Source organism: Vulpes vulpes, chromosome X (assembly GCF_048418805.1).
Source record: "Vulpes vulpes isolate BD-2025 chromosome X, VulVul3, whole genome shotgun sequence".
In the NCBI taxonomy this organism is placed as follows: Eukaryota; Metazoa; Chordata; class Mammalia; order Carnivora; family Canidae; genus Vulpes; species Vulpes vulpes.
The window spans coordinates 11,795,373-11,809,351 of record NC_132796.1 but is presented as its reverse complement, the minus strand read 5'-3'; the positions used below and the strand labels follow the sequence as shown (position 1 = coordinate 11,809,351).

At 46.3% G+C, this 13,979-nt stretch overlaps 1 protein-coding gene across 5 annotated transcripts in view; it reads right to left on the bottom strand.

Annotated features, from left to right (window-relative positions):
* Positions 1-3,381: 3,381 nt before the first annotated feature.
* BMX (BMX non-receptor tyrosine kinase) overlaps positions 3,382-13,979 on the bottom strand; it is a 51,772-nt gene continuing 41,174 nt past the window's right edge. For all 5 annotated transcript variants that reach the window (XM_025986723.2, XM_072743716.1, XM_072743717.1 and 2 more), the window contains 3 exons: positions 11,275-11,393; positions 8,132-8,289; positions 3,382-3,839 (listed from right to left, as the gene is read on the bottom strand). In XM_025986723.2, the coding sequence (XP_025842508.1) occupies positions 3,765-3,839; positions 8,132-8,289; positions 11,275-11,393 (352 nt within the window). In that variant the 3' untranslated portion in view covers positions 3,382-3,764. The remainder of the gene's footprint in view (positions 3,840-8,131; positions 8,290-11,274; positions 11,394-13,979) is intronic.

The window sequence follows — 13,979 nt, the reverse complement described above, 5'->3', positions numbered from 1 at the left end:
GCATAATGTTAGAGTAACTTTGTACTTAATACAGTCTATGGAGAGGGGCACCTGGGTGGCTCAGTGAGTTAAGCGTCTGACTCTTGATTTTGGCTCAGGTCACGATCTCAGGGTCGTGGGATGGAGCCCAGCATTGGGCTCCATGCTCAGTGGGGAGTCTGCTTGAGATTCTCTCTCCATCTCTCTCTGCTTTTCTTCTCCCTGCTGCTCACTTTCTCACCCTCTCTCTAAAATAAATAAATTAAAAAAAATAAAATAGGGACGCCTGGGTGGCTCAGTGGTTGAACGTCTCAGAGCATGAACCTGGAGTCCCAGGATCGAGTCCCACATCGGGCTCCCTGCATGGAGCCTGCTTCTCCCCCTGCCTATGTTTCTGCCTCTCTCTCTGTTTCTCTCATGAATAAATACATAAAATCTTTAAAAAAATAAAATAGATTCTATGGAGATAATGGTCATGGTGGATCAGTTAGCCAAGTCAAGGGAGGATGACCTTTTCTTCATTTCCAAGAGCACGTAGGCAGTCCCCTGGCTTAAAACAGTAGCAGCAGATGTTAGATATCATCATGAAACACGATTAAATAGCATTTTCAAAATTATGCATGTTTTATGTGGTATGAGTATTCCTTTACTCGGCTCCTCTTAGCATCACTGCGCTGACTTTATTATAAACCTCTACTAATATCTTAAAAATGTTGCTTGACTTGGTTTTGGAAGCTAGGCTTATAATCAAGGCTTTGGCTCTTTTCACAGTAGAGGATTCTGTACTGTTTGAATTTTTGCAATAAGCATATATTTTGTTATAAAGAGGATTGTTTTTTAAAAACCAAATACAGGGCAGCCCAGGTGGCTCAGCAGTTTAGCACCTGCCTTTGGCCCAGGGTGTGATCCTGGAGACCCAGGATCAAGTCCCATGTCAGGCTCCCTGCATGGAGCCTGCTTCTCCCTCTGCCTGTGTCTCTGCCTCTCTCTCTCTCTGCATTTCTCATGAATAAATAAATAAAATCTTAAAAAAAAAACCCAATACATAGGAATGCCTGGGTGGCTCAGCAGGTGGGTGTCTGCCTTTGGCTCAGGGCATGATCCTGGGTCCGGGGACTGAGTCCCACATGGGGCTCCCTGTGAGGGGCCTGCTTCTCCTTCTGCCTATGTCTCTGCCTCTCTGTGTCTCTCATTAATAAAATCTTTAAAAATAAATAAAAAATACATAAAAATAAATAGAAGAAAGGAAAACAGACTTCACAAGGGCCCGTTGAGGAGGAGGGATTGAGTTACTCGTTCCTTCTTTTCCCTTGGGTAGGAAAGAAGCCGTCACACAGTACTCACTAAAGAAATGCTCGCTGAATGTATACATGCCCTAGTGGTTGTTCTTAAAGTTCCATTTCGGGTGCCTGGGTGGCTCAGTTGGTTAAGCATCTGTCTTAGGCTCAGGTCATGATTTCAGGCTCTTGGGCTTGAGTCCCATGTCAAGCTCCCTGCTCAGCAGGGAGTCTGCTTGAGATTCTCTCTCTCTCTCCCTCTGCCCCTCTACCCTTTCACTCACACACCCCCCCCCTCAAATAAATAAATGAATCTTAAAAAAAAAAGATGCTCAACTGACTGAGCCACCCAGGCGCTTCCCCCCAACATTTTTTATCTAGACCGTACTACCGGGTGCCTGGGCAGCTCAGTCAGTTAAGCATCTGCCATTGGCTCAGGTCATGACCTCTGGGTCCTGGGATCAAGTCCCCACATTGGGCTCCCTGCTCATCAGGGAGCCTGCTTCTCCCTCTCCCTCTGCTGCTCCCCCTGCTTATGCTCTCTCTCTCTCTCTCTCTCTCTCTCTCTCTCTCTGTCAAATAATAAATAGAATCATTAAAAAAACAAAGTTCCATTTCATTATAAATTGGTATTTGTGCACCTCTGTAAAAAAGAAAACAACAACAGGAAACTACTATCAAAAGTCAATTCTAGAGGGATCCCTGGGTGGCGCAGCGGTTTGGCGCCTGCCTTTGGCCCAGGGCGCGATCCTGGAGACCCGGGATTGAATCCCACATCGGGCTCCCGGTGCATGGAGCCTGCTTCTCCCTCTGCCTGTGTCTCTGCCTCTCTCTCTCTCTCTCTCTCTGTGACTATCATAAATAAAATTAAAAAAAAAGTCAATTCTAGAAACACAGGAATCCGCATTTACATGTGAAGAAACAACCAAGAGAGATCATCAGAAACAGTTGGGAGATGATGGAGTCAGTGGAATGAGACAATATGAGGATCTCTTAAGGGAGATGGTTAACTTCCATCCAGAGATGAGGAGCAGCACTTAGGGTGTCTTTTCAGTGTGATTGTGCCTCCACAGAGCCTTTCTCTTTCCCTCCTTGACATTGCAGAAAAGACAGCAAGGTGCTTCAAAAGAGATGAAAACCTATGGGCTCAGCAGCAAGCTGTGAAGGAGGGGAGTCCCAGGAATGGTTTAAAGCAAAAGTACCTTTTAGTAATCACAAGACACTGAAATAGTACTTTTGTACCTTTGTGTCAAGATACAAGACTGAAATAGAAATGCCAGTCACAAAAAAAAAAAAAAAAAAAAGAAAAGAAAAGAAATGCCAGTCACCAAACTAGCCAGAAACCCTGGAACCCAAACTCAAGGGTTGAAAATGATTAGAAGGCAACAATCAATTCTAGAATGAAGACTGTGGTTACACAGTATCCAAATTGATAAGGATTACGTTAAAAAAAAGGCATCAAGTTTACCTTAGCATCTTTTACAATCTGTTCTTTGTGGAAATGTATTTGCTATATTCTTGAATATTACTTAATTTTAGTTTTGTATTTGCATGGCATATATACATGACACAAAGAGTCATTGTTCTAATCTGGAAGTCAGATGAGAGTCGAGTCATTTGCATTAAATTATGCACCACCTACTGATGCCCCCCCATATAAGGGGGTCCCTAGGGCACACCGGACAGACAGCACAGAAACATTTGGAAGCTTGTTAAAAATACATGTTCTCAGGCTGCACTCAGACCTGCTCTACCAGAATCTCTGGAGTAGTTCCTGAGGAATCTGTGTGGGTTTTTAAAAGGATTTTATTTGTTTATTTGAGAGAGAGAGAGAGAGAGAGAGAGAGAGAGAGAGGAAGAGAGAGAGCAAAGCGTGAGAACACAAGTAGGGGAAGAGGGGCAGAGGGAGATGGAGAAGCAGGCTCTCTGCTGAGCAGGGAGAGCCCCAGATGCGGGGCTCTCCATCTCAGGACCCCAGGATCATGACCTGAGCCAAAGGCAGATGCTTAACCAACTGAGCCACCCAGGTGCCCCAGGAATCTGTTTTAATGAACCCTCCTTTTGATTTGCATACATGCTAAAGTTTGACAGCAATAAAACATGAAGGCAAATGTCCACATTTTGGTACTTGTTAACAATATATTTAATTATCGTGATAGTGATGATATAAGGAAAAGAACAAATATCCAACAAAGAATTTTTCAATTCTGTTCAGTCTTTACACATGGTACACACTCTGTCTACCACAATCAGAAAATGTGCTTCTGCTGTAGGCTGGGAAGTATAATAATATAAAGAGCAGCATACACAAAACTACTAATTTGACTTAAATGTCAAGGAAATCTTTTGTTTCTTACCTTGTTCATTTTGAGATAATACAAGAGGCAAACAGTACACAGAATGCGATTAGCTAAATTACATGGTTTGTGCCTTGCTACTTTCCTTAAAAGGAATGAAAATGTTGGCCAGCATTGACGGTCCTTCTCATCAGACCTCCTCATTTCTTCTTCAAGGCTTGTCTTTTTCCCGAAGTGGTTCAATGGAAGATAGGAGTTGCTGAAATGTGGGACGCTTTTCTGGAAGCTAAATAAAAGAAACATCCAAAGGCTTAGTTTATGAAAATTATGATTAAAAATAAAATATTGAAGATATGTGTACCTCAGTCCTAAAGCTAGTGACTTTTTAAGCATGGACACACTATGGACATTTCCACTAAAGACAAAACAACTAGAGCCCGAAGAGGTGGAAAAGAAACAGTAAGTCTCTTTATTTGCATAAGATATGGATGTATGCCTGGAAAAACCAGGAGAATGAATGATAGAACCAACCCAAATGATAAGGAATTCACCGGAGAACAGTCTGCAAAATTAACATACAAAATCAATATTCTTCAGGTACATGTACAAGAACCAGTCAGAAGACGCGATGGAAGAGGAAACCGCATTTGGAGGAGCAACGACACCAAAATAAAATAAAAACAGAAACATAGCCCCCAAAATGAGGACAACTGTCAACACTGATGAAAAGGACAAATGTAGACTTACACACATAGAAAAATGTTACTTGTTCCTGGAGAGGACAAATCAATATCACAAAGATGTCAAATTTCCCTAGTTAAAATATAAACTAAACACAATCTCCTCCAAAAGATGAACAAGTTAGTTTCAAGCTGAACAAATTGACTCTCTAGTTCATAGATTTTTTAAAGTATGCAGAAATAACACCTGGAATGAATGTAACACTGTAGGTGAACTACATTGGGACTAAAACTTAAAATATTAAACAATTAAACTCAATTTTTAAAAATGTCTGTAAAAATAGCTAGGAAAAGTATAAAAAAAGGTGAGTAATGAGGGAGTACTAGCCTACCTAGGATTAACACGTATTGGAAATCCTCTATAATTAGAACAATGCAGTGCTAGAACATGAATAGAGATCAGAGAACAGAAGAGAAAGTCCCCAAATAACCCCAAATGCGTATGGAAATTTCCTCTGTTAGCTATTTCGGCACTGTTAGATGGTATCTCGTCCCTCGTGATGACATGGTCTTTTAATAAATGGTGCTGCAGCAAGCACGTAGTCATTTAGAAAATGACATCCTTGGATCCATGCTTCACACCATATACTGCAACAAACACACTAGATCGGAGACCTAAATGTGAAAGAGTGAAGCCATAAAAATACTAGAGGAAAATCTGAGTGAATGCTACTTTAATCAGGGGCCGAGGAAGCCTATCCAACTTTAACTCGGTTTCCAGAAGCAATAAAAGCCAATGTTAATATAGTCAACTCTATTTTTTTAAATCCTTTGCAAGGCAAAAACAACCATAAATGAAACCAAAAGATAAATGACAAACTGGGAGAAAATATTGACAACTCTCACAGATAAAGTGCTCATCTCTTTAATTTATAAAGGGGTCTTTAAGATCGAGGTGAGGGAAATCAAAAGCCTGATAGAACAAAGGGAAAAGAAACGCTGTCTAATTCTCAGAAAGATATCCCAAGTGCCCTTAAAAATATACCTCACTTGTGATGAAAGATGTACATATACAAGCTGCACTAAAAGGCCATCTCTCCTCTCTCAGATTGGCAGAAATCCAGAAGCTTGACAATGGTCTATGTCAGCGAGCTGGTGGGAAAATACCCACGCTGGTGGAGGGGCACCGACCCCGTAGAGGGAACCTGTATGCTCCTCTTCTTATAAGAAAGAAAGGGAAGCACACACGTATGTACACACTCACTTTTGTGCAGAGAACTGTGGGAAAGATAAATTGGAATCTAACGGAAATTGTGAATGTGCTTCTAAAAATTGTGAAAGAGGATATTTTAAAAGTGGGAGACCAAAATGTACAAAATGATACGTGCAGAACCTTCGACCCGGGATTGTCTCTGTGCAAAGCCATCTCAACAGACCGACTGTGGGAAGAAGGCAGTTTGCTCCCGTTTGGGGGCCGCCCCATCCATCTGCTCCTGGCCTTAGTCCCAGGAGCTGGAGTGGGAAAGGCCAGGCAGGTTCCGGCCTTCGACTCCAAATCCCTGTCTGCTCCTCTTCTCCATCGGACGTGTGACAGCACGAAGTCAGCCTGCTTGGGGGCAGCGGCAGGTCTCTAACTCTGCTCTGGCCCCACTGGACCGCCCAGCGCTGCCCGCGGCCCACAGCACCATAGGCTCTACATAGGGGTGCAAGGGGTGGGGGGGCCTCATTTAGCAGGCGAGGCACCATAGGGTGGGAAATCATGAAGCGGCCCCATCCCAGGGGATGGTGTCAGGTGAAAGGATCAAATATTATTGTGTGATATAGCCAGCAACTCGGCCAGTGGGGGCCTCGAGGCTCCAACACAAGACAGGAGCTCTACGCCGTGTGCGGCAAGTTCTTCCTAGCACCCCGCCGAGCGCCTGGTGCACAGGGGCCCTGTGAACCTACAACCACAGACACGAGGTGCACTTACTGTGGTCCAGGCACTGCTCTGAGGCCTTGACAATATTAACTCATGCAACCCACACAATAATCCTACGATGGCTCAGAGGCTGCCTTCAGCTCAGGGTGTGACCAGGGTCCTGGGATCAAATCCCGCATGGGGCTCCCTGCATGGTGCCTGCTTCTCCGTCCGCCTGTGTCTCTGCCTCTCTCTCTCTGTGCCTCTCATAAATAAATAAATAAATAATTTTTTTTGGAATCCTATGAGCGGAGGGCTACTTTATGGTAAAGCACAGAGATGGTAGGAGGCTTATACAAGGTCACACAGCTAGTATTGGTCCCCGGCATTCTGGCTCCACAGTGCACGTGCTTAGCCATGACACCCATCTGCCTTCTACTGGTGGACGAATGAACACAGGAATGTGGCATCAGGCCCTCTGTCGACGAGGCAGTAGCATATAATGGCTACGAGCTTTGGGCTTTTCAATTAATGTTCTTAAAAGTCCCCTATTATCAAGTTACTCTCTAAAGTCTTCCATGGCTCCCCATTGCCTGTAAAAAAGCAAAACTCACACTCCTCTCCCTGTGGTTCAGTCTGCAGCATCCGGACCAGACCTCTTCCTCCGACTAATTCCCAGCCCTTCCAACGGTAGCTACAGCCGAGCACACCCTGCTCCTTCTGGCCTCCTCACCTTGGTTGTGCCGGTCTCCCCTGGACACCCTTGACCACGTCTCCACTCGCCTGACTGTGGACACTCTGCTGAGGTTCCCTGACCTGGCTCAGATAACAGTGCTCTCCTCTGACCTCTTTCTGCACTTGCCTACGTTTCTATGCTGCACGTATAATTAGAAACTGCTGGGTGTTTCCAATCTCACAGTGGGGCGTGTGTGTGTGTGTGCAGGTGTGCCCACGCGTGTGCATGCATAAGTGTGTGTAAAGACTGACTTCCCTGAGCACAGAGATGGAGCTTCGTATTTCCTTACCATCCACCCCCCTTAGTTCTACGGACATCGTAGATGGTTTGTGAGTCAGTCCCCTGCCACGTGAGCTCCATGCCTACTGCCACACACCCTCTTATTCCCCAAGTGCACGGAATGGTTTCGTCACCATCAGGGAGCATGGGAAGAGAGGAGGGACTGGTGTCCATTATGCATTGTCCACGCGTGCTCATAGGTTCCTGCGACACGTTTTCTATCTCAGGAGAGACCCCACGGTGTTGTGGTTAAGAACAGGGACTCTGACGCTAGCCCAGCTGTGTGACCCTGGGCAAGTCACTTAACCTCGCTGGGTCTGTTTCCTCTTCTCTTAGTTTTTTTTTTTTTTTTTATGATAGTCACACAGAGAGAGAGAGAGAGGCAGAGACATAGGCAGAGGGAGAAGCAGGCTCCATGCAGGGAGCCCGACGTGGGATTCGATTCTGGGTCTCCAGGATCACGCCCTGGGCTGAAGGCGCCGCTAAACCGCTGAGCCCCCCGGGCTGCCCCTCTCCTCTTAGTTTTGGCCGCGATAGCACGTACTTCCTAGTATGTTGCCTGATGAACAAATGGGTTAATATTTATGAAGTTCTTGGGGATCCCTGGGTGGCTCAGTGGTTTAGCGCCTGCCTTGGGCCCAGGGTGTGGTCCTGGAGTCCCGGGATCGAGTCCCACGTCAGGTTCCCTGCGTGGAGCCTGCTTTTCCCTCCACCTGTGTCTCTGCCTCTCTCTCTCTCATGAATAAATAAATAAAATCTTTAAAATATATATATTTATGAAGTTCTTAAAACGGTGCTGGACGTAAGTGGCTCGTTACGCTGGTAGCCCCTGCACCTGCGCTGCCGCGCTGCTGGGTTTCAATCCCGAACGCTTGAGGCCCGTTGGGCCCGCCCTGGGCAGGCCCTTCGGTCAAAGCGGCCCGGCCCACAGGTCCTGGGCAACCGCCCTGGGCGCACCCGCCGGCCCCCCGGGGTGCACTTGCCTCGTGCCAGCAGCCGTACATGATCTGGTAGACGGTGTCCGACGCCAGTTGGGGCCGGTAGAGCCGGTGGCCCTGGGAGACCTTCACAACCACCTGCGAGTTGTCGTACAGGTCGTAGGGCTGCTTCCCCAGGCTGAACACTTCCCACATCAGGATCCCTACAGCACACGGAGGGCGGCCGGCGGACAAAGGGAAAGGCCGCGTCAGCAGGTGCAGGCTTTGTGGAGCGGGGCCTCGACGGCGGCTCGGGGAGGCTCCGGGCCGGGGCGAGGGAGCCCGGGGAACCAGTCCTAGCCAGAGGCCCGGGCGTGGAAGGTGGCCCTGTGCCCTTGCCTCCGGAGCCCACCGTCCCTTCTCCACGGTCCTCCCTCCTCTTGCTGGCCATCGGGCCATCGGTGAAGGCAGCTGCAGGGGGGCTACTTGGGGCCAAGATTCCGGGGTGCTTCCGAGAGGCGGCTGGGGCCTCGTCCCCCTGCACCCCCGGACAGACAACCCCGGCCCAGCCCCTCCTTTCTCTCTGCCTTGGCGGCTGTGCCACGTCTCACCGCCCCATCAAATCGGCCGCCCGAGTGGGTTTACAGGTAAGATCACTGGCAAAATTCCTCCTTTTGCCTCGATGGTCCCTGGTATGTTGTGGGTCAGGTGTCCTTTTGAGACTCTGATCACCACCACTGGCTCTCTCTCGGGGACGTGAATGCACGGCACGTCTGTGCTCGCTCTCTGGATGTTCACGGTGTCCCGAAGCCCCTCGGAGGCCGCCGCGGACTCCAGGTCTAGATACAGGGTCCCGGCCGCGGCGGCTGCGGCCTTGAGCTCGGTTCTGCCGCTTACAGGCTAGGCAGCACCTCAGCCACCCTCCGAGCACGCTCCCGTCTCCACCCCGGGGGGGTTGCACGTCCCAGGGTTGCCGCGAGCTCAGCTAGGAGAAAGCACCGGCCGCTACGCGTGCTCCCTAAGTGGTGGCCAATGTGCTGTCATCCTGGCCTAGCCGCAGGATTTCAGCAGTCGGCCAGCTTGGAAACTTTGGGCAGCCAGAAATATGTAAGAAGGAAGAAAATTATTCTAGAACCGTACCTGAAGGACTAACTTCAAAATTTCTTTGACTTTCAGGGCCACAGATTTCATGTAAAATATTTACAATAAGGCAATATTACAAGTTGCTGTGGCTGGTTTTTTTTTTTTTTAAGATTTTATTATTTATTCATGAGACACACACACACACACACACAGAGGCAGAAGGAGAAGCAGGCTCCACACAGGGAGCCCGACGTGGGACTCGATCCCACGACTCCAGGATCAGGCCCTGGGCTGAAGGCGATGCTAAACTGCTGAGCCATCCCGGCTGCCCTGCATTTTTTTTTAAAACAACCTTCTAAAACAACCATCCAAGAGTATACTGCTCCCTTCACAGTTCCGTCTTTGAAGGCCATCCACTTATCCCAAAAGTAATATTGTTTCAAATATCCGTGGGGCCTCCTCTCCTTTGAGAATTGTTAAAAAAAAAAAAAAAAAAAAAAGAATTGTTTTCAGAGGCCCTGGTTCATTTTGAATGTCCTCATTGGAAACAAATTACTTCGGAATGGATTCAGTGTTTGCAAATAGCCAGAAAATATCCGGAGCCAACTTCTAGTGCGTAGGGGGAGTAATCAAGCCGGGTGATGCCACTTTTTGGTCAAAAACAAACTGTAACTCTTGAGTAAGGATCCTGAGTTTTAAAAGCATCTTTCATAAGGCGTATCAACACATGGAGAGTGAAACTAATTTTGACAAGTTAATCAGCCCAAAAGGATGTCAAGTATTCACCACAATGCTATCTTCGTGGCTTTTCTTTCTTCTGTGTACATTGAATTATTTTTTTAAGTGAACGATACTACTTTGACAAAAGTAGTATTTTAAAAATGTGTGTCGTGTAAAAAAATAAATGGCTAACTAAATTTTCTTTTACTCATGCAGTCTTTTGGATGTCATAAAAAAGTCAAGTTATGCTTATGGACCAAGATAAACATGTAATAGGTCTCAGGTGCAGTTCACATATCCATAACTTTATGATAATTTGGATAATTTACCCTGGATCCCTCTGACAGTGATCATAAGCAGGCCTGACGTTTCTTGTAGCATAGAAAGATCAGAAAATCCACCAAATCACAACTTAAGAATCATTTCTGTTCTCTAATTATCTTTACTCAATTTCAGTATGGATCTTTAATAAAATAGGGGTCAGCAAACCTTTTCTGTGAAGGGTCACATAGCAGGTATTTTTAAACTCTGTAGGGGGTACAGCATCTCTGGCAACTACCCCACTCTGCGGTTACAGTAGGAAATCAGACACAATACAGGAACGAGTGGGCAAGGCTTGCTCCAGGACAACTTTATTTACAGCAACAGGCCACCGGGTTTGGGCCTGGGCCAAGGTTTGCTGACCCCTGATCTAGTGATGAATTTTAACGAGGATGCTAGCTGAAATGAGTGTGAGCTGCGCACAGCACCGAGCCGTGTTTGGGGCTTGCACCAGGCATGCCCAAAGGGTTGGTCGATGCCAAAGGGGATGGTGGTCACAGCTGCTTTCACGCAGGACGTCCAAGACTACATCTCAAGGTCTTCAACATTTTGGGTTTCACGCAAACTCGGTTCTAGTTTTTAAGGGCTCCTCTCTAAAAACTGTTAGAGGGGGACGCGTGGGAAGCTCAGCAGTTGAGCGTCTGCCTTTGGCTCAGGTCATGATCCCGGGGTCCTGGGGTCCGAGTCCCGCATCGGGCTCCCTGCATGGAGCCTGCTTCTCCCTCTGCCTGTGTCTCTGCCTCTCTCTCTCTCTCTCTCTCTCTCTCTCTCTGTCTCTCATGAATAAATAAATAAAATTTTTTAAAAAAGAAAAAGATAGAAATCTCCAGTGGAAGAGCTTGTATCTCCTACGGTTCGATACAAAGGCGCTAGCAGGATGCAGGTTTCCTACGGTGACAGTGACAGCCCGACGCGGCCCAGCACAGGTCAGCACCCTCTTCCATCTCTAGCTCAGGCCACTCGGGCGTTTCGTCAGCGCTCGGGGCTTCTGCTAAGAATGGATGTTTGTTTGCTGCTCTTGCGGTTTCCTGTTGGGGAAACGAGCTTACGAAACGGGGCTGGGGCCCGTGTGGCCACGTTCTTACCGAATGCCCAAACGTCGGACTTGCTGCTGTATTTGAAGTAGTGGAACACCTCTGGGGCTGACCACTTGACCGGGAACTTTGTTCCTACTGAGCTGACGTACTGGTCATCGAGGACATACCTGCGGGGACAAAGGTGCACACAGAGCTTCAGGCCTCGGGCCGTGCAGAGAGGCCTCTGCGGGCTGGGTGCTGGGGGCCGCAGAGCCCTGCTGTCCGGGGGGGGGGGGGAGCCTTGCTTCTCTAGGTCTCCTGCCTCCTTGCAACGTGTAGCTTTACCCAAAGGCCGCTGTAGGCTTTGGAAAGATCACATCCCCCTTGGCAGGTACCGATATCTGAATGCAAAACATTTGATGAACATAGAAAAACACGAAAAAATGTAAAAATAGAATGACTCAGATAATTCTGAGTCATAATTCTGAAGATAATTTGTAATGCGCGCTTGCTCGTACTTTCCAATCTTTTGTCCTACGTATAATATGCACCAAATTGGGTTTCATTCGTACTAAGGTTTGCTTTTTCCTTTAACGGCCTCACAAGAGCATTTTCCCTACGTGGTTACATTTGCTTGCGCGGCATCGTGTTTAATGACTGAATAGTATTCGCTCCTATGGACTAACGTTGTAGGGTTTCACCTTGTAAGTTGCTTCTGATCTGCTGTTACGAGCAATGATGAAGGACAGTATCCTCTGGAGACATCGAGACCTTAAAAATATATATTCAAGGATATGCACTGTATAATAATGATAAAAATAGAAGCAACCTCAATGTCCACCTGTCGAGGAGCAATTAAATATGCTAAAGCACAGTAATGCAGCAGAACAGTACGTGGCCATTTAAGGAACAAGGGAGCTCGATATTTCCTAAAATTAAAGAATGCCCATGGCAAATGGGTACGTGCAAAAGTAGATACATATAATGTAATTCCATTTTTTTTTAATTTTAATTCCGGTATAGTTAATATACAGTGTGGCATTAGGTTCAGGTGTACAATATAGTGATCTGACACCTCCATATATTACTCGGGGCTCTTCAAAGCGAGTGTACTCTTAATCCCCTTCATCTGTCTTTGTGGGAACAAACGATAAATGCAGATATTTGTGTATATGATTGGGTATACTTCGGAATGAGGTATGAAAGGACATCTGTCAAATGTGTTAGCAGTAGTTACTCCTACTGCTGAAAATAAGGGGAAGGCAAGGCAGATTCTACTCTTTACCTTCTATGCTCTTGCTATATTTCTCACAAGAAGCATCTATCTCTTAGTTCTATAACTAATAGAGGGGAACCTCATATATTTGCCTAGAAAAAAGCAAATAAATAAGGACTCTTAAGAAAAAAGGAAAATGAGGGGCGCCTGGTAGCTCAGTTGGTCAAGTGCCCAATTCCTGGTTTCGGCTCAGGTCATGATCTCAGGGTGATGGGATCCAGCCCCACAGCTGGCTCTGTGCTCCGCGGGAGCCCACTTGGGATTCTCTCTCCCTCTCCATCTGCCCTTCCCCCACTCGCTCTGGCTCTCTCTCCCTCTAAAATGAATAATAAAAGTGAATAATTTCTTTTTTAAATGAATAAAATGAACAATAATAAAATGAATCATTTCTTTTTTAAAAAAGGAAAATGAAAGATATGGAAACTGAAATTTTGGATGTACTTCATGGGAAAACTTTACACACCGAAAATGTGTTAGAGGTATATACTGTAATTTAAAATGTCAGAAAAATCTGGTTTTGAAAATCATTCTTTGAAATATTAACAATATTAATATTATGTGAATACTATATTAATATTTAATTTATGACTATATTATGAATAGAATAGGAATATTAATAGCAATAATAAAGTACACTTTCACGGGATTACATAAAGCACTTTCCAAACTTCCCTTCCCAGACCCCCTCAGCAGCTCTAGACACCACAAGACACCCAGAAACTCCCCTGGCACTGGGTTCTGCTCATGGCTTAAACTTTCCTTTGAATCATCAGGCTCAAGTGAAGTCACAGGCTTCTGAATGGTGGCAGCACAGGACTTCATGAGCAACAGGGCCTGTGCCATGCCTCCAGGATTCCTTATTCAGAGCAAGACCTCATGTCTCCCTTTTTCTCAGCCTCAAAGAACTTGACAAGTATATTCCCTGGATGCCAGCATACCAGCCAGTATTCCCACTATGAGAGCAGGTGGGGACCAGTTTCCCTGTCCTAGGAGCTTCTCCTTGCCCTATGAAGCTGTACGCAGCGCTTTCTCTCACTTGGAGAGCTACACATTTGGAGAATCGGTGGAGGAGGCTCAGTGTACGGCGGCTGGAGGGACGGCAAGTAGCACACAGCTAATGGGACATCTCGACCATGTTGAGGTGTCCCAGAAGAGAAGCACTTCTCAGTATTGAATTTTGGAGAAGACTTCAAAAACAGATCCTGCTGGAACACCTGGCTGGCTCAGCTGGAGGCGCATGTGACTCGTGATCTCAGGGTAGTGAGTTTGAGGCTCATACTGGGTGTAGAGCTTACTAAAAAAAAATAAAAAAACTTAAAAAAAAAAAACAGATCCTCTTACGGTGTTTTAGGGCTGGGTACACTAAATATAGAGGTAGGCTTAGTCCACTCTTCACACTTCTTTGAAGCTATACTATTCCTCCTCAGAATTGTGTGAGTTTAGGTTGAATTGACACAACTTTCTAGCTGCATTTTGTCTCAATGTTGATATCTACTTG